This window comes from Hyposmocoma kahamanoa, unplaced genomic scaffold (genome assembly GCF_003589595.1).
Source record: "Hyposmocoma kahamanoa isolate Upper Pololo Valley unplaced genomic scaffold, ASM358959v1 95, whole genome shotgun sequence".
Lineage (NCBI taxonomy): Eukaryota > Metazoa > Arthropoda > Insecta > Lepidoptera > Cosmopterigidae > Hyposmocoma > Hyposmocoma kahamanoa.
Genome location: NW_020654972.1, coordinates 3,753,664 through 3,777,873, shown reverse-complemented (window position 1 = coordinate 3,777,873; position 24,210 = coordinate 3,753,664). Strand labels below are relative to the sequence as shown.

The 24,210-nt window shown below is 38.6% G+C and overlaps 1 protein-coding gene across 3 annotated transcripts; it reads left to right on the top strand.

Annotated features, from left to right (window-relative positions):
* Window positions 1-53: 53 nt before the first annotated feature.
* Window positions 54-23,407, top strand: LOC113238281. Of its 3 annotated transcripts, none has more exons than XM_026475113.1 (15): window positions 54-201; window positions 353-5,764; window positions 5,972-6,446; window positions 6,705-6,808; window positions 7,177-7,278; window positions 7,361-7,436; window positions 7,623-7,773; window positions 8,683-8,945; window positions 9,820-10,046; window positions 11,594-11,729; window positions 11,975-12,146; window positions 15,429-15,617; window positions 17,192-17,402; window positions 20,589-20,698; window positions 21,674-23,407. In XM_026475113.1, the coding sequence occupies exons 2-15, from the start codon at window positions 381-383 to the stop codon at window positions 22,072-22,074; spliced, it is 8,001 nt and encodes a 2,666-aa protein (XP_026330898.1). In that variant the 5' UTR covers window positions 54-201; window positions 353-380; the 3' UTR covers window positions 22,075-23,407. The 3 variants fall into 3 exon arrangements, with proteins under 3 accessions (XP_026330898.1, XP_026330897.1, XP_026330899.1); XM_026475114.1 differs by having other exon boundaries at window positions 74-2,094; window positions 4,879-5,764; XM_026475112.1 differs by having other exon boundaries at window positions 62-5,764.
* The last annotated feature ends 803 nt before the right edge of the window (window positions 23,408-24,210 follow it).

Sequence of the window (24,210 nt, the reverse complement as noted above, 5' to 3'; positions counted from 1 at the left end):
TTACCAACACGACAATGGCCGAATTGTCCGTATAAAATATTTTTTATTGGCTCCTACAACCAAACCTGCCATGTCTTTGGTTTTAAAAATGGCGTATACAAGCTTTTTGTTTGCCGGTTTACGCTGTTAAATAGTTCCCAAGACCCCGCGCGTACTTAGAACGAGTGGTAAACGTCGTGAATATGAAATTGAAGTACATGTGTAGGTATATAATCAACACTATGGACTCCGTGAAGGAATTTCCGTAGCGTTATGGTGAATTAGAATGGTGCCTGTGGCTCGTCAATCTTGCACGTCGTCAGGTTACCAGCTCGTAACGTAAATATCACCTAGCGAGCCTTTTGTATTTCAGATATGACAGCGTCGCAAAATAGTAGATAATGGAGAGTTCGGAAGACGATGCGGGCGGCGCAACGAACGCTTCCCGCCGTGCATCGGCGCGGGAAAAGGACATCAGACCAAGAGAAGACGGCGGCACGAGTGGTGCAGCACCACCGGAGCCAGCAGAGACTGGCATGGCAAGCGAAACCACCTCGATGTCGGAATTCGACGGCGACAGCGTGCCGTCGCCGTCGCAAGACAACACCAGCACTGAGGCTATCCTCGACATGATTGACGAGATTGTTGAAGGTCCCGCCGCACTCAGACGCCGCTCGCACTATTCTGAAGAGCACAACAACGAGAACATCAGTGCAGAAATCGGTGAACAGTCCACCGCAAAGCCAGATCCAATTGCGAGGGACGCTCATATAAGTCCATCTCAACCATCATCAACATCACCTTCAGCATCTAGTGCCAAAAGTGAAACAATATCACAAGAGAGTTCTGTTAAGGCGCAAGTGGAAAAACCCTCTCCCAGTGTTACACAGGCAGCTGGTGCTTCTACAGAGGGTAATACACAAGACTGTAAGGATAATACACAAGATGGTACCAATGATAATCAACCTGAATGTGTAAACATTTCAACAAAAGCTGAAAGTGCATTACAACAGAGTTCTAGTGATACACAAGAGGAGTGTACTTCTAATTACCAACAACCAGTAAGTGTGGTTGTTACAGAGCCTGTAATACTGAACAGTTCAAGCGAAGTATTGCCAGGTGATGATTCTGAAAATTTGCCACAAACAAGTATAGATGTAACACCTGTGGATTGCGCATCTCAAAACACTGGTCATACAGAATTATCGCAGGCTAGTTCATCTGGATCTGTGAATGAGGCAGCTGAATCTACTTTACCCGAAGCAAGTACCAGCATAAGCATGAAACCTGAAGCCCCCAGTGATTGTGCTTCACCTAATATTCCTTCCAGCAGTGTGTTAGAGATTGTTCAAAGTGCATTGGACACTAATGATAGTGAAATTTGTGGACGGACAATAAAATGCGCAGCATCCAGTGAATCTCGGGACAATGTCACAGTTGAAAGTGCAGAATCTACTTCAAGTGACAGTTGTGTTAGTGAAACAAGGACGATAACAGTGGAATCATCAACAAGGTCACCACTACGACGTCGCCTTGTCCGGCCCACAGCCTGTGACCGACGTCCGGACTCAACAGTATCTTCTACTGTTGATACTCAAGTTCTTAACATCCACACTACAGAACAGACACCTAGTGACTGTATAGCAAAAGATGTTTCTAGTTCTTCAGACACTGTGCCCCATGTACATGATAATGTTAAGCCAGAAGAGATTAGAAGTGTAAGTGAAATTAGTGTCTGCAAAGCAGAAACATCCATAAACTCTCCAAAAAAAATTAAACTTGTTAGACAAAAAATTGCCCCTCCACTTATTGATGAGGATGATGTAACTGAAGAACCTAAATTACCCTCTGATTCTGATGTGTGTCAATCGACATCCACAGAGAATGTTACACAATCTTATTCCAAGCCAACCTCTGATAACAATACTAGCATTAAGGCTCTGGAATGTGCATCTCTTGAAGTGCCTAATGAATGTACTGTCAATATACCTCTTACTTCTACCAGTGAAGTTTGTGCTGAACGAGTAACGGAAGGCCCACAAGTATCTGAGCTAAGGGCACCTGAAAGCTGCAGTCTTTCAAGGCCATCTACACCTGTGCATGAAAATAAAGATAATGAAAATGACCAAAAGAGAGTTCCACCTATAAAATTAAATCTGAATGTGATGAACACAGAATCATCTCAAACTAAATCGGACAAACCTGAAGATCAGAGTGAAAACACTTCAAATGAAGACATGTGTCAAAATGCTTCTGAGTCTACCAAACAAGTCCCTAAATTGACTATTAAGTTAGGTAATAAACAATCAGAAGATGCAAAATCTCCCATACCTAAACTGACAATTAAACCCATTAGGCCGCCTCCTGATATTGAGACTAAAAAAGATCCTATTGAAGCAATCCCATCAGTAACCAAATTGAACATTAAACCAATACCAAAACCAGCAGAAAAGTTGAATGACATCCACAGGAAGTCCAGCAGCAGTGAAATTTCCGAATCAGAGAGCTCAGAAAATGATGAAAGCAATAGTACATCTGATCAAACCTCTGCATCTGATCAGGGCTCCTCTGAAGTGGTTCCAAAAGTTACTATTAAGCTTGGAAAACCTGGCACTGAAAGTGAAGGCAAGTTTTATACTGAACCTAATGTACCTAAACTGACCATAAAAGGTTTGCAACATAGTGTCTATGAGGAAAAAGAGTCCGTATCAAAACTAAACGTCGCAATTGCCCAAACTGAAGAAAAACAAGCTGAGAAAATTCCAAAATTGACAATAAAAACTATAACAAAAACTGAAGGGCAACCCCTTAGTCCAAAACTGACAATAAAACCTTTAAAACCACCTGATACTTCAAGCAAAGACAGTGGTCACATACCCAAATTGACTATCAAACCTATTTTAAAAACAGATGAATCTACATCTAAAACACCAAAAAAGTCCACTGGTCTGTGTGATAGTCAGGAACATATTCCTGTCGTTACTAAATTAAATATAAAGCCTATTGTAAAGCCTGTAGAAAGCGAAACAACTGAAGGTTCAGATGAAAAACTTCCTATTGTTTCAAAATTACATATAAAACCTGTCATCAAACCAACAGATTCCGATGAAATTGCAACAGACTCAATAGAAAATAAAGTCCCAGCTATTTCAAAATTAAACATAAAGCCACTTGTTAAACCACCAGAGTCTTCAGACACTCCTACTATTGAAAGTAGTATTCCTGTGGTATCAAAATTGAATATAAAACCTATAGTGAAATCAGCAGATCTTGGGGAAACAGCACAGGATGTGGGAGAGATTATCCCAGTAGTATCGAAATTAAATATCAAACCATTAGTCAAACCTGGTGAAAGCGAAACTACTGAAAATGTTGAAGAAATAGTTCCTGTAGTTTCAAAATTAAATATAAAACCTGTAGTAAAGCCTAAAGATAATGCAGTAGAGGATAGTGTAGACGATGTACCTAAAATTACGAAGTTGAATATTAAACCTTTAAAAGAGCCTGAAGTAATATCTTCAGCAGCAAAAGACTGTGATGTATTGAATGCTGATGCTGCAGAAAGTAGTATACCTGTTGTTATGAAACTTAATATTAAGCCTATAGTTAAGCCAGTTGATGAAGACACATCGAAAGACTCAGAAAATCAATCATCTGAAACTGGGAACTCAAGTGATGACAACACAGATCATATACCTGTGGTAACAAAGTTAAATATCAAACCTATTGTAAAACCAGATGACTTGGAAATAACAGCAAGATCAAGCGCATCAAATGAGGAGAATGTTCCTGTAGTAACTAAAATCAACATAAAACCTTTGATAAGACCAGAAGAAAGTAAATCTCCAGGATCTCCTAAAAAAGATGGCTTAAAAATTACGAAACTAAATATAAAACCCGTAGTGAAACCTGATGAAATTGATCAAGAAAAAACAAAAAGTGATAATGATGATGCAATGTCTAAAAATCCGCCTTTGCTTATGAAAATCAATATGAAAGCTGTGGCCGATAGTCCCACTAATGACTGTTTAAGTAGTTCTGCTAAAAAAGTCAACAGTACTGATACTTATAATAATTTGGACGAGAATCTCCCCAAAGTTACAAAACTTAATATAAAACCTGTTACTAAACCATTAGATGTGGAAAATAGTTCACACCCTGAAATGTTTATGGTAAATTGTAATCCAAGCAGTTCCCATTCGCAGGCGATGATATCAGAAATCTTGAAGCAAAACTGCACAGAAATTAAAGAAGTTGTAAGTCCTGCACAACAATTCAAGGTTTCAAAGCAAGAAAATCTTGAAAAGCAAGTGACACTATTAAAACAAAGTACGTTAATAGTAAAATCTGCAGATGAACATATGACAAATAAATTAGTGCACAGTTGTGAAGATAACCAATATATGAAATTCATAAACACCAAAACCTCAGCTGAATCTGACCTTGTGCAAGCGACAAATAGACAACAGTCATCATTGCAAAACTGTACTTTACTTAAAAAGTTATTAGAAACAAAAAAGGATGGCCTAGATAAAAGACTTCAAGAATCAAAAGTAAATGTAAACCACTCACTATCACCATCATCAAGAGTTGAAATAAACTTACTAAAAGGTATGAGGCATGATACAACTAGACCAAGTCTTGGAAATGAATCAATCCAGGACACAAATCAAGATACAGTTAATGATTTTGGAGCATTAACAACTCCAAAAACTGTTACTATCTCAGATTCCCATAAAGATACAAATGATAGTATAACAAAACCACTTGAAATTAATACATCTGACAAAATAACTAATCTAAGCTCTGGGCAAGATTCTCCAAGAATCATTTTGAAAATTAATAAGACTGATCATGGTCCTTCAGCTAAAATAATAACAGAAGAGCCTAATCGTCCAGATACACCTCAGCAAGATGCACCTGATAATACTCAAGAAGTGCCGAACGATAAACAACTTCAAAAAAAGAACTTGGTAAATAGCAGAAAAAAGCCAGTTTTAGATACACCCAATGAATCAATGGGTAAAAGATTACGAAGTTCCAGAATAGTTGAACATACGGAAAAGACCACAACACCAAGAAAAAATGCGGGGAAACGACCATCTGCTACAGAAATAAGTCCAACACAAGCTAAAGAACCTGAACTGTCAGTATTAGAAACAAAAAGGTTAAAATTAGGACAGATTTTATCAAATAAATCTTTTACACCTGTGCCTTCAAATGAACCGCTCATACCTTCCACGAGACCAGTGATAGATATGAGACCAGGTGAGAAGACCGTCGTGCATCATGCACTTTTAAACAATGAGAACTGTTCTAAAAATGGTAATTCGAAACTACACAATATTCTTTCCAATCTTCAAGTAAAACAAGCCCAAGCTTTGGCTTTCAATGACATTAACTGTACTGAAAAGAAGCCCTCGATTCCAGAGCTGGACTCAAACACATCTACAGGTAGTTCAGATGTTATTGAAATAATACCGATAGAAAATTCACATCCAGAGGTGCAACAGATGATTTTAAATGAAAACTCAGAATCGCGCGATTTTACTATAGTCCCCAACGATTTATCGCAAGATCCATTAGAAGTAGACGCGTCGAAAATAAGTACCGAACAAACAAGTGCAAGTCCCGACACTCCCAAGCTGGAACAGTTGACGCCGCAGCCTAAGAAGCGCGGACGACCTCGAAAATTGCCTGTATCAGAGGGTGCAAAGCCCGCACCTGTCGTGTTACCTGTGCCAGCGTTAGAGGAACGTCCGCAGCGATCACTCCGATTGTCTAGGTATGTACCAAGTAACTCAAAATCAGTTTCTTATTTCAATTGTAAAATGAGAGGGTAATGTAATGAGCTATTTTTAAATTCTAAATAACTACATTCAATGCCCAGGAAAATGAAACCTTTTGCATAATCAAATAATTTTAGTTTAATAATTTGTTAGTTCAAACTTTATTGGCTAACTAAATGGTACTTCATTTACAAAAATTACAGAGACCGTCCAGCGATACTCGTCAAAACCAGATTGAGAGGTCGCGGGCGAGGCGCCAAGCGGCTGGAGGCCAGTCGCCCAGTTGAAGAACCAGTCGTCGACACTGCTACGAACTTCCTCGAAGAACAAAAACCCAGCGAAGAAATCGACCCTACCAGTTCCCGAATAAAACTACCCCGCATGACGGAGGCTCTCGACAAGATGCCTTCCACGTGCGCGACACCTCTATCGAGTAGAAGACGAAAGTCATCTACGACGGAGGGTCTGCGGATGTTCGGGGACACGCCTGAGCTGAAAGTGGTTTTAAACACTATACCGCAAATGGACGAGGTGATGACCAACTCCCCCGAGATTCCAAGCGGGCGTGGTAGCCGAGGGGGAAGAGGCTCGCGCGGGGGGCGGGGTCGCACACCAAGAGGCACACCGCGCGCTAGAGGCAGAGGGCGGGGCGGAGGACGAGGCGCCATGTATATGAAGGTACGATAAATCCTAAAGATATAACTTGTGTTTCTATGTAATATGATCAGATTATTCAGATCCGGTGACCAGATGTCCAATATTAAATAGTAAGTATGGTATGATTTTGATGTCGCTGATGTGGTTCAATTTGAATTTCATTCTACTTATTTGTAATTTATGACAGTTGTCATTTCGGCGTACTGACATTATTATGTATAGATTATGTTATTTACATTTGTGTATAAAATGTCAATTGAACACTATTACCACTTACAGGAAACGATGGGCATATACGGGCGCGTGTGTGGGCCAGCGACAACTACTGTCGAGTTGTTCGGAGAGGAGACCTGCATGATGGACGACAATGCCACGCCCGCCAAGTGAGTTCGATTAACTGTCTTCATGCCCACAGATATTCTTCTAAGGCCTTTTATCGAGGATGAAAATTTAATGGAGAAAGACAAGTGCTTTTAAAGAGCCTAGAATTTCGTTACTTCGAAATGTCTGATTCCTATTGACTGTTTAAACACATTTCCGCGTTGGTGGTTTGGAGAACCTTTACCATGACGACATCGACGACATAGTTTTTAAACTTAAAGTATTAGCTATTTCTGTAGTGTTTTCAATACATGTCAGCTTTTTTTAAAGGATGTTTAAGACAGTCCACCACCATCAGTTATAGCCCAATGCGGGTCGAGGACTGCGGGTCATACATTTTCAAAAATGATAAACAAAATTTTCATTACAGACCTTCACATTTACTGGATGAAGACTCCCAAAGTTCTGTGAAAAGCTCGACAAATGAGAGCAGTAAGATGAAGAGATCGAAATTCGCAGACCTATTCGACAGGTATAAAACTTTTACTATGGACATAGACATTTAACTTCTCATTTAATTCTGTCAGAATTGCTTCAAACATTTTCATTTACAGTAACAAAGTATGGATGGCGTCTGATGTCAAAGAATACATGTGGCCGCCACCAGAAAGACCAGATGTTCAACACCAGGTATTTCTACTATACAATTTAATATTTTGGTTATAATATACAAAGTCCATGATTTAAGAGCCTAGAAAAATTTAAGATGATAGTTTCAAGTTACTGGGGAAAGATTGCTACTTCTTGTAACCTTTCTTTACTAATGTGCTGATGTTGAACATTAGAGTATTGTGTTAATTAACAACCTTTTTTTAGGTAATGATGATCCAAGAACAAGTGGCAATGTTCCTTGGCGTAAAGAGCTTCAAGCGACGCTACCCGGAGTTGAAACGACGGACCATCGTCGGCGAAGAAAAGGACTACGTCCTAGGCAAAGGACTGGTCACAGAAGCCCTTTGCAACCTTGGTGAGTCGCTCGTAAAGTCATTGTTTTATACATTGACTTATAATTATATGGACGTCGGGTCCGCGCTAAAAAGTGTCCGAACTTATAGGGCGTTAAAATCGTATACAGAGCGTCATTCACGCTTTAGTCTTCGTTTGTTCGACTGACAGCGAAGCAAGCAAAATTAGACAGTACTGCGATGACATTACAATTTAAATTCAACGTTTTAGCTTTTTCATATTCCTTTACATGTCACTATGTTTAAATAGGTTGACTTGGGACATTTTTTTCGTAGTTTTTGTATGAGACCCGTCGTCCATTTATTTGTAAGTCAATGGTTTTATATGAAAATTTTATGTTTTTATGTTTGAGCGCTATTAGTGCGAAACCCCTGTTTAGTTTCCGAAACGCTAGTTTAATCTCAAACTGATTATATTAATAGAGAGCTTAGAATAAAAGTTTAGAGAAAATAAAGAGGAAAAGTTGTTCAGTATAGTCAAAGCTAAATAATCATTTATTCCATAGGTAAAATGAATTTACACTTGAAAAACTTAAAAAATCTAAAATCCTTGTAAAGTCTATAATCCCTGTCGGGCCTTTAAGTTAGACTGTTAGGTATCAACTCCATAGTAGGCCATCAATATTTCGATAACATCCAAAATAGACTAAGGGTCGTATTCTAGAACTCTACTCAATGCTCAAGTCATGATTTGAGTATGGTTTAAAGCACTCGAAATCATACTCAAGTCCCTGCCATTAGGGTCGTATTTCCAGTGCTTGTATTTCAATTGCAATCCTGACTTGAGCATTGAGTATAGTTCTAGAATACGACCCTTAGTAAGTTATTAAACTTTGTGACCTCTAATTTGTTACCACAAATTTGTTATACAAAGTGACAACTAATAATTAGTTTGTATTTATTTACAACAGGAATAACAGCTGTAGACGCGAGCGAAGTCCTAGACATAATGTTATCAGATTATCCTCACAAATATGAAGAATATAGATCCCACCAGCATCAGAAGCAATTGGCGGAGGCAGCGGCCACGCCACAGCCTGAAGAGTCCGTGCCCACAGTGCCTGGCGAAGAGGCAAAGCCGGATGTACGAATCGATCGGATTGAGATGAAGCCGGAACCTAAACCCGACAGCAAACCTGAACCATCGAAAATTGATCTTGAGAAGAGTAGACAGGTACGTCCAAAATCCAATCTGTGCTATTGTTAAATGTAACAAGTCCACTACAAAAATACGTAGCACAAAGTGGGTTTTAGGCAGCAAGGAAGATTCATGTAATCAGACTTTCGAACACTTTGTATTACTGTTTCTAAAAGGAAATCATTAGCTGGTTTCGACATGAAAGTTATGGAGCATTATTCATCCATTATTCAATACTTTTTTACTGAAATATGTATTTATATTATGATATCGCACCCCTCATGGAAGAATGGCATAAGCGGAGTCAAAACGCTTATTGCTGAATTAGAACTCTATCGACAAATATTGTAGATAGAGTTACAAGAATTGTAGAGGATGTGGTTTATGTTTTTCTGTATCTAATGGAGCAATAAATATTTTTGACGTAAATCTACTTGTGCCATTCTTCCATGAGGGATGCGATATAATGTTATTGGTTTTGTTTTGTATTACATGATGTTTGTTTAATTGGGCAAGTAAGCCTGTTTATTTTAGTTATTGTGTCCTGTACTGTCTGCAGGAAATAATTCTTTAAGAAAGAAGCAGAACCTTTTGTTACTGTTTTCCCCTTTGTTATAATAATATGTGAATTGTGTATGTCCCGTGCAATAAATATTGATTTTTATTGAATATTGTGACACAAATTATCAATTGCTTTATTTCTCTGAGAAAGGTAGTTACATCTCATATAAAATAAAAAGTTCCTTACTTGGAGTCCGCACTAATAAATAAATGATTAGTCGAATTGGCAGTTAAACCATTCTAAACAGTTTTTCTGATTTTACGTCACCCACAGGACTATAAAAGTTAAGAGTGCATTGTAAAATTTCTCTAGTCTTTTTTAACACGAACATGGCATGTATTGCCACAGGAGATGGCGGCCGCAGCCATTGCGTCAGCAAGCGAGTTCAACGTGCGCATGAACGCGGCGCGGCGCGGCGCATGCGTGGACCTGCAGACGCTCACCATCCAGCGCCGGCGACCGCCGCCCACCAAGGCGCCCGAGCACGTGCGCCCGCCGGGAGGCTTCTACCCCCACGCCTTGCTGCCTGGCCAGTACCAGCACTGGTACCGAGTCTACACGCCCGACCAGCTACGGTAGGTTGCACTACCTTACTATCGTAGCAGTTAAGCTCGTTGTGAAAGAGTTCGTCCAGGGTAGTACTGTTCCCTATTCCTGCCGCCAAGCAGTAATGTTAGCATTACTGCGTTCCGTTTTTGAAGGGTGTTAGTGACATTACAGACACAAGAGACTTGTCAACATATCAGGTGACGGGCGCAGTGGCAGTTCTTCTCATATCTTTGCGATTTAAGGCGAGCCATTGGAGAAGCGGAAAAACTGTTTTGCTAGAACAAATGTTTTAGGTATTTACTATACATAACGGTCTTATAAAAATATGGTACACTTAAGGATGAAAGGGTTGTAACCCTAACTAGCCGTGACCAGATTCACGGCAATGAAACGGGAAACTTCCGGTCCACAAAATTTATTAAAAGAAGTAAAGTAAAACGAAAGGCTGTAACAATAAAAATGTAAATGTAAAAAAACAGGTAAAATAGCATAAAACACTCCCTACACCTTATGATGGGTATTAAGGCGCTTACTCCTAAAAGGGCCGAGTAACTGAATTACAGATACGTAATCTTAGGTACATGAAGGCTGTAGACTGTTATAGATTATTACACATGATTTAGCTTATTTAATGACGATTATAAACGTAATAAAGAACCAAAATTAGCGATTACATATACGCGATTGAATTTGAAACAGCTCCGACTGCTGTGGTGGTCGAGCAGGGAGTGACCGTGGTACGAAACAAAATGGGAAATATTTTATGCGATCATATAAAATCCCGAAACCAGGATGAAATAAAAGTCTAAAACGTATTATTTAAGAATAAAACATCGAGTACTTATATTATAACCAGAAATAGAACCTGCAAAATTTTGGTTTTCAACTGAAGCCCTATATTTTAAAATTTTTATTTAATTGATATTCAATTATTTTTCGTGAATTTGCTCCACTAGTTTGTTATAATTATTAATATAAAAATCGAACACTCGGAAAAAATTCCTTCGATCCGGCCGGACTCGAACCGATGTCTTCTAGCTTACCGTGTCAGACGCTATACTAACTAAACCACGGAACGAACTAGCGGACCTCACGAATTTTTTTATGTGCTTGTTGTCGTGTCTTTGTATTTGGTTTTTCAACGACTTTTTATTCGTAGCGCCATCTATGAGAAATCTATGAAAATTTTGAAACCCTATATTTATTAGGTATTGAATTAAATACACATTTATCCCAAAACTTATAAATTGCCCAGCGCTTTAACGACACCCCGCGCCGCCCGCTGCCCCGTTAGTCGCCATCGGGCGCTTGTCAACGTCGAATCTGTGCCAAAATATCTCCGCTTATTTTTATTTTATTCATAGTATTCATTGTAAGCGCGCATATTGCGGGACACGAGGAGCGGCCCCCCTTACTTCATCTCGTCAAATTTAGGCTCGCGTTCAAATATTTTGCCTTTAAGGTCTAATTTTCCACTGGCTCGGTGGCCTCGACTTAAAACAAAACTTCCGAAGGAGTAATCGAGGAGTTCATCGTGTTGTAGAAGCAATCGATCATGTCATTTTCTTTGCAGATATTTCCCCATGAACACAGCGATGGCGGCCCCTCCGGCGCCACCCTCACCTGTGCCTTCATCTTCCGAATCGGAAGGCGAGTGGAGCTCCACCAGCTCCAGCGACGATTCCACCAACAATAAACTACCTGCCAAGGTCAGTTGCTAAGAATTTAGAATTGCTAAATTGCGTTATTATAAAATCCTTTAATGTTGCCGCTTTGTATGTTTAACACAAGAACATTATAGCAGGTGTACATCATAAACATATTTAGTCTATTTATAGTCCTTAAAATTCAAAAAAGCAACGCTTGCTACCCCGAGCCATTAGTATTGAATAATATAAGTCCCTAATACGCATATCAAATATGCTATGAGTGACATTAGTATGTTTGTGTTCAGCGGAAAAAACTAACTAAGACTAAGCGAAGCAGCCACACAGACTCTATGGACAAAAAGGACGAGAGCAAAGAGGGCGAGGTGGACCTCTGCCGCGTGTGCAAACTGCGACTTGAGGCCAACCGCAAGTACACACACGAGCGGTTCCTCGTCTGCTCCAACTGCAACGCCAAGTGTGAGTCAACCTTTACAAGGCCTTTTACTTATCTTTTCATTTATTTATCTCATTTATGTGTCAATTTTTTAAATAGTTTACTTTTGCCTGTAATATTGTCCACTAATTAAATTGCTAACTTTGCTCAGATCTTTCACTTCCGTTTGCATTGTCTTTTGAAATACGCTCATCGAATACCCTTAGTTTAGTGGGTTTATTATAGAACATCCTTCTAAAGTACAGTCGATGCTCTAAGATCCTCCTAGCCGCCCTTTTGGTTATAACAAATTCCAGTTTTTTATTGAAATTGGTGTTTTATATAATTAGTTAATTTAAATTAATTTTACATATCAAATGGGCTGCTCGAAAAGTTTTTTAAAACGTCATTCACTAATGATGCAAGAAGCCATATCAAAATTTATTTTACGACTCACAGGTTAAAGAATAAGTTTGTATAAAAACTTTCTAGTTTGTATCAGAACCAAATAGACAGTTAGAGGGTCAGGTATCTTAGGGCATTGACTTATTTTTTACTACGAGTATGTGAGAGGCTTAACCATATTAGAAACATACAATGTCTAAGTCATTATCCGTCACACAATGTGATATCATCGTTTATTGCAATGCGATTTCCTGGTGAAAGTCGAGTCAGCGGTCGTTGCATGTGCGGCTAGTCGAGAAAGGCTTAGCACGCGCTATATAGCGTAACAAATTATATGAGACTAGTGGCCAATAGTGGAACTACTGTTCGTCACATCTATTATTTGTTAAAAGGGTCCTTATTCACTTAACAACCAAAGCAGGTTAAGAAAGTAATTACTGCGTACTGTTGAATTTATATAGCTTGTACTATAAATTCGGTGTATGTTAACATACCGAACCTTGCTGAATGGTTCTTTGTCTTTTCCGAGTTTTCAGATCTTAAGATATGGATTAATTCGATTACAGAAGTGTCGCACAGACAATTCTGCTTTTGATATTACAGGTTTAGCATTAGGGCCAACAGCCAAACAATAAACAATCTGGCTAGAGTAGAAAAACATTACCCTTGTCTACTGACTATGTTGCTGTTATAGTAATAGGGGTTAAAGTATGAAATTGCCGATTTGTACTGAAAATCTAAATTGTTTATTTTTTAAATTTTTAACAAATTTATTTAATCAAAATAGTTGCCATTATTATCTATACATTGCTGCCATCTAATGGGAAGGTTAATAATGCCTTTGCGATAGAACTCCGACGATCTAGACTGCACAAACTGTGTGAAAGCATTTTGTACTGCCTCCTGGGAAGAAAACTTCTTGTCACGTAGATAATTGTCCAAATCACGAAAAAAATGGTAGTCCGTTGGAGCAAGGTCTGGTGAATACGGAGGATTCACCAGATTCAAATGGTTTCTAACTGCAGTTCCTGAAGGGTCAAAATGGTTTCTCGTGCTGTGTGAAGTCTCGCGTTGTCGTGGAGCAATAATGGTGAAGATCGATTCATGAGTCGGGGCTGTTTTACTGCTAGTTTTGTCAACATAGTTCGGAGTTCGGCACAATAGACATCTGCCGTTATTGCTTGACCAGATCGGAGAAAACTATAGTGAATAACACCATGCTGAGACCACCAAACAGTTACCATTACCTTTTTATTGGTAAGTTTTGCTTTAGGACACTGTTGTGGCATTTGACCTGGGGTCAGCCATTGCATTTTTCTTTTCCGGTTATCATAAAGAATCCACTTTTCATCACATGTTACAATTCGATCCAATACTCCTTCATTTCTGTACCGGTTCAACAAGGCAACACAAGTTTCAACACGCGTTTCTTTCTGCAGATCAGTCAAATCATGAGGCACCCATTTTTCGTATTTTTTTATTTTATTGATTTGACGCAAGTGAGTCAATATTGTGGGTAAGGTAACGTTAAACCATGCCGCTAATTCCTGGGTAGTTTGACTAGGATCGGCTTCCACTATCTCTCTTAATTCATCGTTATTCACCTGTGTGGGCGGTCTTCCTCGTGGCTCGTTCTTTAAGTCGAAATTTCCATCACGAAAGCGTTTAAACCAAAATCGCACGGTGCGTTCATTAGTAGACCCCTCTCCAAACGCAGCATTGATATTGCGGGCTGTTTCTGCCGCGTTAGTTCCGCGTCGGAACTCGTATTCAAAAATCACTCGAATTTTCGCAGTATTGAATAACAAAAACAATTGAAAGTCGATATTCAAATGTTTCAAATTTAAAAAAAAAATACAGAAACCATTTGAAAAAAGTTTCATTCGAAAACCTCAAACCATGAAGATTCTATGAAAATTCAAAGAACCTATTGCAATAAAACGGCAATTTCATACTTTAACCCCTAATATTTATGTGCGCGAATTACATGCTCGTGCTGCTTTATTTTGACAACTTGGAAAATAAATTGGTCTAGTCATAACAAAAAACCTCCTGATATCGATTTATTTTGTGTAGAAATCAACTTAGGGATCAATAAAGAAAATTTTCACCAGCATCTCGTCTTCCTTTTTATTAGATAGCAGTTAACGCCCATAATCTTCACAAGAGCAATGATATACTAAGAGCGATATTAAGCTTTCAAATTTCTGTGTTAAGTTACTTTAACTGCATGAACTCATGTGCATCCCACTGTATTCGGGTTCATGCAGTATCTAGGCGTGCGCTTTTTAAATTGCTACGTTAGTCTTTCACGGTCACCTAATAAAACATTTGAAGACATCACAAACGATGAATTAAATTAATGTAGTCACATAATAAATTTTATGGTAGTATTGGTAGCAGGTACAAATCTTAGTCTCCGCTTAGTCTGCTGGGAGAAAGACGTGATGGTATAGATCTATTTAATTATTTGTTTACTGTACGGCCCGCAAGAGTTAACTAGAGATTTTAAATTATAACGCACTAAGTCATAGCCACGCACTAGGGAAACACTGTGTCGGGCGCCATAGATACCACAAGTTACGCCAATTACAATAAATGTAAGCCACATAAATATTTCTCCCGGCCCGGGAATCGAACCCCGGAACCTCCGTATAACAGTCCAGCACAGTACCCGTTCGGCTACCGAAGCAGTGATTCTTTAATAAATTCTTTCTTGTCTCTTTTTTGCTATGCTATATACGGCGAAAGTGACAGAGCATGTGCGCATTCTTGATGTATAAATAGTACAGACGACAGCACATCAAACTATATATACACTTTTGTTCGAATGTCGCGAAAGAAGATCAATCAGTGTGTAGCTTGTTGTGCTGTTGTCTGTAAATGGAAAAGAAAATTAACTAAATAATTTTAATCTGCAGTACACCCGGGTTGTGTGGAGCTAAATGCAGACACAATCCGCAAATGCCGCGAGTATGCGTGGCAATGCGCCGAGTGCAAGTCCTGCTGCGCCTGCCGTCAGCCGAAGGACGATGACAAGATGTTGTTCTGCGATCTGTGCGACCGTGGATTCCATATCTACTGCGTCGGTCTCGAGAAAGTACCGAGCGGTAAGTCAATACAAATACCAATTAATAATACCTTCGCCGCCAGCCACACAAATTACAAATATAATAAGAACAAGTAGGGCAATTCCCACCTGTCAACATTCGCTCGACGCGTAGGGTTGTTACATTATTGTTTTAGTTGTAAATATAATTTGAAAATAATTTGGTGTTTAACGCAGTATTCTCGCGCTGTATTGAAATAACCTTTGTTAAATGCAGTAGGTACTTAGATATTTATATTTTATACCATAGTCTGTCTTTTTTGAAGACGGAGTAAAATAGCATTTGAAGGGTTGCCAGTTTTCATTACATTTTAAATAGTCATGTAGGTGTTGTTGACAGTTTTATCGATACATTGTGAAAGAAGATAAAATGTTGCCAAATATGTCTGAATTGTGAATGTTACGACGTCTAATGATTAGTTATTGCGTTGTTTGTTGTCATTTTGACAGATTTGACATTCACTTCAGCACCACCCAGAGCACTTACATGTTAGGGTTAGGCTAGGTTAGTGCAGTAGTTCCTACCTTCTAAGTTCAGGTTCTGACCCCAGATCAGCTAGTGGCCTAGTAGCTGGCCTCGGGTGAGCCACCCCGGTTGCACGTTCAGTACCCTCCCTATTTTCCAGATACATAACACCTAGATCGGTTAAAAAAGTTCGTTTCCGTATCTATTCAATAAATCATGGCGGTTGAGTTTTTGTGACATTATCTTGTTCGGGGATAACAGTACCGGATACAATTATAATTATTATTATAACGCACACATTTCTAGCCCCGAAATAGGGAAAGTCTGTGTCGCCGGTGTCATGGACACACATAGACGACCAGAAATTACACCCGAACTTACGAGAGAAATAAATGTAGACCATACAAATATTTCTCCCGAACTGGGAATCGAACCTCTGCGTGGCAGACCAGCTTGCTAACTGTTCGGCCACGAAGGCAGTTGTGCGTCTTGATGTCTTTGTTACGCTGTTCCCACCGGGCCGCGCCGTCCGAGCCCACGCCGAGGCACCGTGTGAAGTTTACAGCCCGGCGCGGGCTCAAATATATAAAATGTAGATATTTAAAAACATTTTTTTTGTGGTTACGATCGTTTTTGTCGTTCAAGCGTTCGACATCGACTAGATTCAAGGACTACGTCTATACCTGCAGTTCTGTTTTTTTTTTAAATTTCATTTTTCCTTAGTACTTTCGTTTTTTCCGGTGTTAGTTATGGTGCTTCAATGCTTTCTCTCTAAGACAGTAATTTAATTACAATACAAATAAATTCATTCTTGAGTTTCTTTTATAACACAATTTCCAAGGAATTTAATCACTTTCATAGTCTGGTGAATGCCCTAGTGTTATTGTAGCTCAATCGATCTTTCTTCAATTGATAATTTATTTTGATTAAAAGTCATTTTTAATGCTACATAAAATTCATTTAATGTCTAAAATAACGAAAACTAATTTATTTACAAAATCAAACAACAAATAAAAATGTACACTTCAGTCGCTATGTTTGTGTAAGGAGTTGTATACAATCTAATCATTAGCACCAAAGAAGTACATGCATGTACTGGTGGATTGCAGGTCGATGGCACTGCGTGGAATGCGCAAAGTGCAAATCGTGCGGTGCGCGCGACCCCAACGGGCCGCAGGCTGAGGCCACCTCGGGTGGGACTTCGAGCTCGGTTGCGGGCTCGGTGTCCGTGGTCGGCGGCGGCGAATGGCACCACCAAACGCGGCGCGGACCCGGTGGACATAAGGTCTACTCACACTCGCTGTGTACGCCTTGCGCCAGGTCAGTACCGAACACTCGTCATAGTTCAAGTTAACGATGCAGTAGGTAAACCATCCAAAAGCCTTGTGATTGGTCAATTCGAATATCCCACTGCATTATTAACACGAATAAACAGTATTTACTTTAAGGCTACAGACACATCGACGCGACATCGTAACGCCTGATTATTACTTATCCGGTTTGTCCATATGCCTTAATGAGAATGTCTTTATGACAGATTCGCATTGTCGGTAGCTGATGTGTTTGGACCCGAATACGTTGATCGATCGCCTAGATTCATATTCCTGTTCAAAAACAAGTTACGGCTCTTTATAAATGTACGAAAAGTTTGGATTTCTTTGATGTAAGGGACGACACGACGTGCAAAGTTAAAAGTGTGTTAGTTATTTTAGATATTTACCAATTAAAGGATACTTTAAATGAAATGACAACAAGAATGTGAATCTTGGCAGGAAATTACCCATAGTTGATTATGGATCAAATATACTGAGCGATGTTTGTGTAACAAATCCATTTATTGATAACTTTGACAAGAAACGATTAGTTTTTATTTAGTTTCTACTTGAAATCCACCATCAACTTTGGAATAATACTTATTTGAAATGTTAACACGATCATATCGGTCAAGTGCTCTTTAGGTCATGATAAAGACAAAAGTAATAAACAAATATTTATAAATATTTATATACACTGATATCATCGTGTTATACAATGTATGTAATAGGATAACGGAAGTTTCATAATGTTGGAATCGTAAAAAAAAAAGAAATGCTAGTTACACCTAGTTTAGTAAGTTATTGTAACAAATTTTCCTTATGCTAATACCTTAATTTAAGTTTTAGTTGTCATAAAGTCCTATCAAGAGGATTATAAGATTGCTGGATTTTTATCCCCCAAATATGTATTGTGTCAACCTCTAGTAACTATTTAGAATGTGTTCCTTATAAATAACAAAGCAGGTGGATTGATGTGTTGTGTTTCTGTCTCTTTGCACATTGGGTTCTTCACAAATTAATTAAATTGCATCTTTAAAATGGTTTTGGCTTCCTTACTAATCCAAATTTCTATTACAAAAAAATATTAGTGAAGAATCTATTGTACGTAATTCCTAAAAATCTGAAAGTTAATATGTTCCGAACGAAACACACTTTATGTGATAAAACAATTTTAAAATACCGTAAAATTAAACAAATAATTCCGTATTTTTCAAGTAAAACCAAGAGGGGCACCAACAAAACGTGAACCCGTAGTACGATAATCAAGAAGAGTTGTTTGCGACCGACGCAGATGCAAAGTACAAAAATTTTTACCAAGTGTTACGTCGATATTTGTGTCAATGTTTCCGTTAACTGGTCTTGGTAGTTACTCACGTCACCTCATGCGTACAATGTGGACTAACACGACTGATCCGTTCTGTCAGCGCCTTCACTGTGTCGACATCCGCTTTCTCTCTGGTTCTCGTAGCATTTGGCCCCGCAGTATGTTCTCTCTGCCCCAGCGCCAGCGTTCTTACTCACCAATCATCCCAGTATTTGATAAGTTGCATGCCACATATTCTTTATACCTAATATAAGGTTGGTTTTGCTACATTTGTCAACGTTCTTTAATGCACACTTAATAAGGGGGAATCTTGTATGGGAAATATGTAACTCAATGCTATTTCATGCAAAGATAACCATTCTGTGATCTAAAGTACCTTGAAAGTTTTAAAAAGATTGTTGTTCCTTTTAAACTCAGAGTGACACTATTATCGTTCAATGTGTGCATAAGACTGAAGTATAATGATAAGTATAGCATAACCTCTAATCGTACTTTTAATCTATCCGTTTTTAAATTGCTGCTTGATCATTGTCTCATTGAAAGTTGAATTTATTCTCTAAGAATTGTTGCGTGAGTCACAGTTGTCATTGTAGGCCCATTAAGGCTATGACCAAGCACTATTCAAATAACAGTTTAATGGATTTAATGTGTAACGATTGCAACAACTGCGCTAAAAAGTGAGATTATACTTAATTGTTCTTTGTTTTACTGCGCATTTTCGAGAAAAATGTTCCTGCTTTTATTGCCCCGAGTGATACTAAATAAGGTCGGGTGATGCTAAAAATAATACTAATTTCGTGATTAACATATTTGTTTGCATTCAGGCACATGTTGATTTGTCGATGAATGCTGAACACTCCTTCACGAGTACCCTTTTAGTAGAAGGTGTTTTGTGACGTCATTTTAACTATACCCGTCATACATTTTCATGACACTGAGTGCATTTCCTTCGCCTACGAAGTAACGCCTGGTGTCGTAAAGAATTTATTAAAATGTATGTAATGTAATGTAGTTGTCATCGATGTTGCCCGTGAGTTATTTTATCAAGTTTTTAAGTATGAACTATTTCCATTATACTGTTAATTGATTTCATGTCTTCTTTAAAATTGATGCAATACCACGTAGTTAATTCATTTCTGTATTTGTCCATTTCGTTGAAAGTATTGCTTCAATTGATTCATTTGCCGATGGGTGTCAATGTCCTCATCTGAGCCTGACATGTAAATGTCCAACTAACTCCATACTACTTGTAAGACTAACACGGGCATAGAAAAGTTACTACAAGTTTTAAAAGCGTTTATTAACTCGAGTTTATGTAATTAATTTTTATTACTTGTCTTTGGGCTCTAATTTACAGAAAAAAACTCCAATTTTTATACTACACTTAAAACGGCATAGCTTAATTTAGATACATTGGAATGTTACTTGTATTTTAGTCGATGTTCAATGTTTTCTTATGCATTATACTTTAATTTCAACAACATATTATATGAAAAAAGATACTAATATATAAACATTCATTATACATTTTAATTCTTTTTCGTCACATACTTGACGTACAATTTAGGCAAACATGCAACACAGTGTTCAAAATTACCAGTCTGACTAACTTTTCAGAAAAAATATATTTTTTTGCTACTTGTATTTTATACACTTGCAAGTGGAATAGAAAGAAATTTTGGCGAAGCGTTCTCTTTTCTTTTATAAATTATAAAAGTTAGTCAGACAGCACATAGTAGAGCCGCGAAGAGAAGTAATAAAAAACCGTGCGCTGGAGTGCGCGGGTTAACTGGTTTCCAATACTAATGGCGTGTTTCTGTGTTCCGGTGCTTGCGCGTACGGTCCGTATGTGTGTTGCGTGCGTAGGGCGTATCGCATCGGTCGCTACTGCCCCCTGTGCGAGCGCTCCTTCATCGGACCCAAGGGGACCATGCAGCTCGTCATTTGTAAGCTCTGCGATAGGCAGCACCATCAAGGTACGTTCGCCGAACAATTCTCCGCAACGCTTACACACGTCCCCCTTTTCATCACTGTCTTCGCATAGTGCCGAATAACTAAAAAAATACACATTGAGTAAGTGAATGCATGTTTTAAATAAGACTGACGATAATTATTTACTAAATAATTTTGCCGACCTACGTAAGTATTCTAAGTGATATGTAGACAAAAGTTGTATATTGAATAAAAAAAGATTGTATTTCGGCACTATATGTGAAAACGGTAGTTTTTGCCTGTCTTCTGTGACGTGGGGATACATGGAACAGTAAATGAAGTAAATCTGTTACGTTATCCTCATCGTTGCTGCTTCGCTATTTATTTATGTATCTCGTTCTTCATTAGATTGTTAATTAGCATTCTGCATGACCGCATTACTGTTTCATTACACTCGACAGTCATACAACGTTGCCATAGTATACCAGTGTCTATATATTTAATGCTTATTTTTCGATTAGTATATTGCTTTCTATGTTAACTTGTACGAGTCAATTCAAACGGAATGACCAAAAATAAAACATTTTGACAAGCACAAAATATGATCAAAATGAGCTCCTGGAATGAGAAGTGTCTGCGTTAGGCGACAGTAATTGTTAGTGAGCATGATGTAAATACACAGCAAACTTGTAACCTGCCTCATTTAGACGGTAGTTGAAACCGATAAACAATAGAATGCCGAGGACCGACCCTCGCTTAGGCAAACAGTAGCCAGTGTGTGTGCCATGCATCGTGTGCGCCGGTGTCGGTGAACGACCGCTCCCGAGCTCGCCTGCTAAACGCCTGACACGCGAATTCACAAAGAAACATATTTAATTGCCGCTATTGTTATGTGGTAGATAATAGAATCGTTAACAAAGAAACAAAGAGGCGTCGCGTTGAAACCGCTCGCCTCGGCGGGTTCAATGTTATGAGATGCGAGGGAGACGAGTACTAACGTGTATAGTGTTGTTGCGCAGACTGCGTTAGGCAGACGGTGTCGCAGCTGAAGGTGCTGGACTACACGTGTGGCGAGTGCAAGCGCGGCGGTATCACGTCGCGCGCGGCCGCCGTGCGCCTCGCGCCGCGCACCATCGCCACGCTGTTCATGGCCAAGCGGCGCTTCAACAAGTACGCGCACCGCCAGTACATGCAGAGCCGACTGCAGGGCCAGCCCAAGGGCTCGCAGGACGGCTCCAACGATGCCGATGCCGACGCCAGCGAGTCGTGCGAGCCCATCGCGCCCGCCGAGGAAGTCTCGGACGCGTCCGAGCCCGAGGCCTTGGGCGAGGCCAGCGACCCCCTGGAGGGCGCGGGCGAGCCGCCACCCGGCGAGGCCGCCGCCGCCGTCGCCGCGCTACGCATGAACTTCGGCGACTGAGCCCGCCCTCGCCGGGGATGCGACTCGACCTCGTAGGGATGTAACTGTAGCCGAGGAGTGCTCGTTGGAGAGTTGGCAGTGCGGGGCCCCTTGTGAGTGTATAGAATGGACTATGTAATATATCTAGCTGTTATATTAGAATATCTATAACTATTATTCGCTTCGGTAATACGATTGTAAGGTAAACTGTTGCATAAATCTGATTAATATAACGATTAACTAGTAGGCTATGTATAAGTAAGTTATCGGATAGTGAAGAGATACTAGTTGTACTGTAGCTTTATGTTTTCACTGCATATTCTTCGTTTTCTATGCATTCAGATCTTGGTTATGGTTACGTACGATCAATTCGATGACAGAAGTAAGTAAGTAAATTAATTACATTGGAAGTATGATTTCCCTAGTGGGAGTAGACAGATAATTTTAACAATTAAACATCATAAAGTGGTTAGTTAGATAGATAGCTGTAGGGCGCAGGTCACTAACATGTATACTGTACAGTATAACATAATACTAACTTCACTTTAGGTAGCTGGGCAATCGTACTATTTTTAATGCTATAAATGTTTTGTTCGTTGTGTAGAAGCCGGCGAGACAAATCATGTATTGTGTACGCGTTCACGGTTTGTTATTTATTTGACAAAGGGTATAATACGAGATTGAATATTATGCTGTTATTTGGTTACGAAAACATTAGATTGTTTTATTGTAGCAACGATATTGTATGTTTTACGTGTGTGTGAAGTTGTATCGTGAAAAATATCTTGTTTAGTTACAAATACAATTCAACATAATTTACAAGTGATGTCTCAAAACTTAAAATAAAATGTATCGATAAAAATCTGCCTTTTAATGCATTTGAATTTTTATTGCAATATTTTGTTTTGTCAGTGTTATTATTGAATTGGCTAAAATGGTCTAATGAAGACAGTGCGCATTTTGTTTTTCTAGGCTTATTTTAGATTACATATTATTGTTAATTTTTGCTTCATAAGGTATTTATTTTAGTTATGATACTTTTATATGGATACAACAGTATACAAATATAATCCCCGTTTATTATTAAAATAGAGTAATAGCAAAGTGGATACAAATACAAAAATACCACAAGTATACCATGGCATAGATATTGGAAAAACGCTTGGTACTAATTTTGAGTGATCCATTAAATACCTCCTAATCTGACTTGAAAATTGTTGAAATATTTAAAAGTTAATTTCTAAGATTACGATTAAGTTAGTAATTTAATTATATGAATGAAATTCAGCAGCTCTTCTATAGCAAAATTTAGCTTTTCTTACTTAGTTTCAAAGTACAAAATGAAAGCCTACCTTACTACTTACCTACCTGCGAAGCCTCTCACTGGAAGTTATGAACCCAATAATAATTATAATAGATTTATTATAGAAAGATCAAATTATTTAACTCAGATTATAGTGTTTATTTTCATTTTGAGAAAATTTTTATTTATTTATTCTACAATTATAATTATTATGATAGTATTAAATGTTAACTAACATAGCTGTATTGGGTCATATACATTTCCAGATATAATTCAGTGTCATGTCGTTATATAGCCACGAAACAAAACGTGGGAAATTGTGTTTTCCTCATTATGCGTAGTGGTTTTCTGTATACGTATTGCTGCATGGCCAGTGTCCGCATTTGCTGTACTTATGTAAATCTCTGCGCGCTATCGTCTCTTAACCACTGCTGTGTGCAATTGTCCCTATGTTGTGTATTATACATTATATTAGTGGTGTAAGTGGAGGTGATGATCAGTAATTTCATATTATGTAATGTATAATGTTTAGTTTATAATGCTTTGGTTATCATTAATCATAATTTACTTAGTGACAATTTTTAAGATAAAATTTTATGTCCACAAATTATAAATTCATCAAATCATGTTATAACTTTTATACATATACACAAACAGGTTCGGTGTGTCCGACATGATTAGAGTTGCTTTATCGACACAGGTGAAATATTAAGACTTACTTGTAAGAGAATAATGGTATCTTTATGTCTACTTAATGCAAGTGTAAACGTTCTAGAAATCTCGCACTGTTCGGTCAATTTTTGTAAAAAAATAAAATAAATTTAATTTGACTTCTGCTTTTTATTTAACTTATC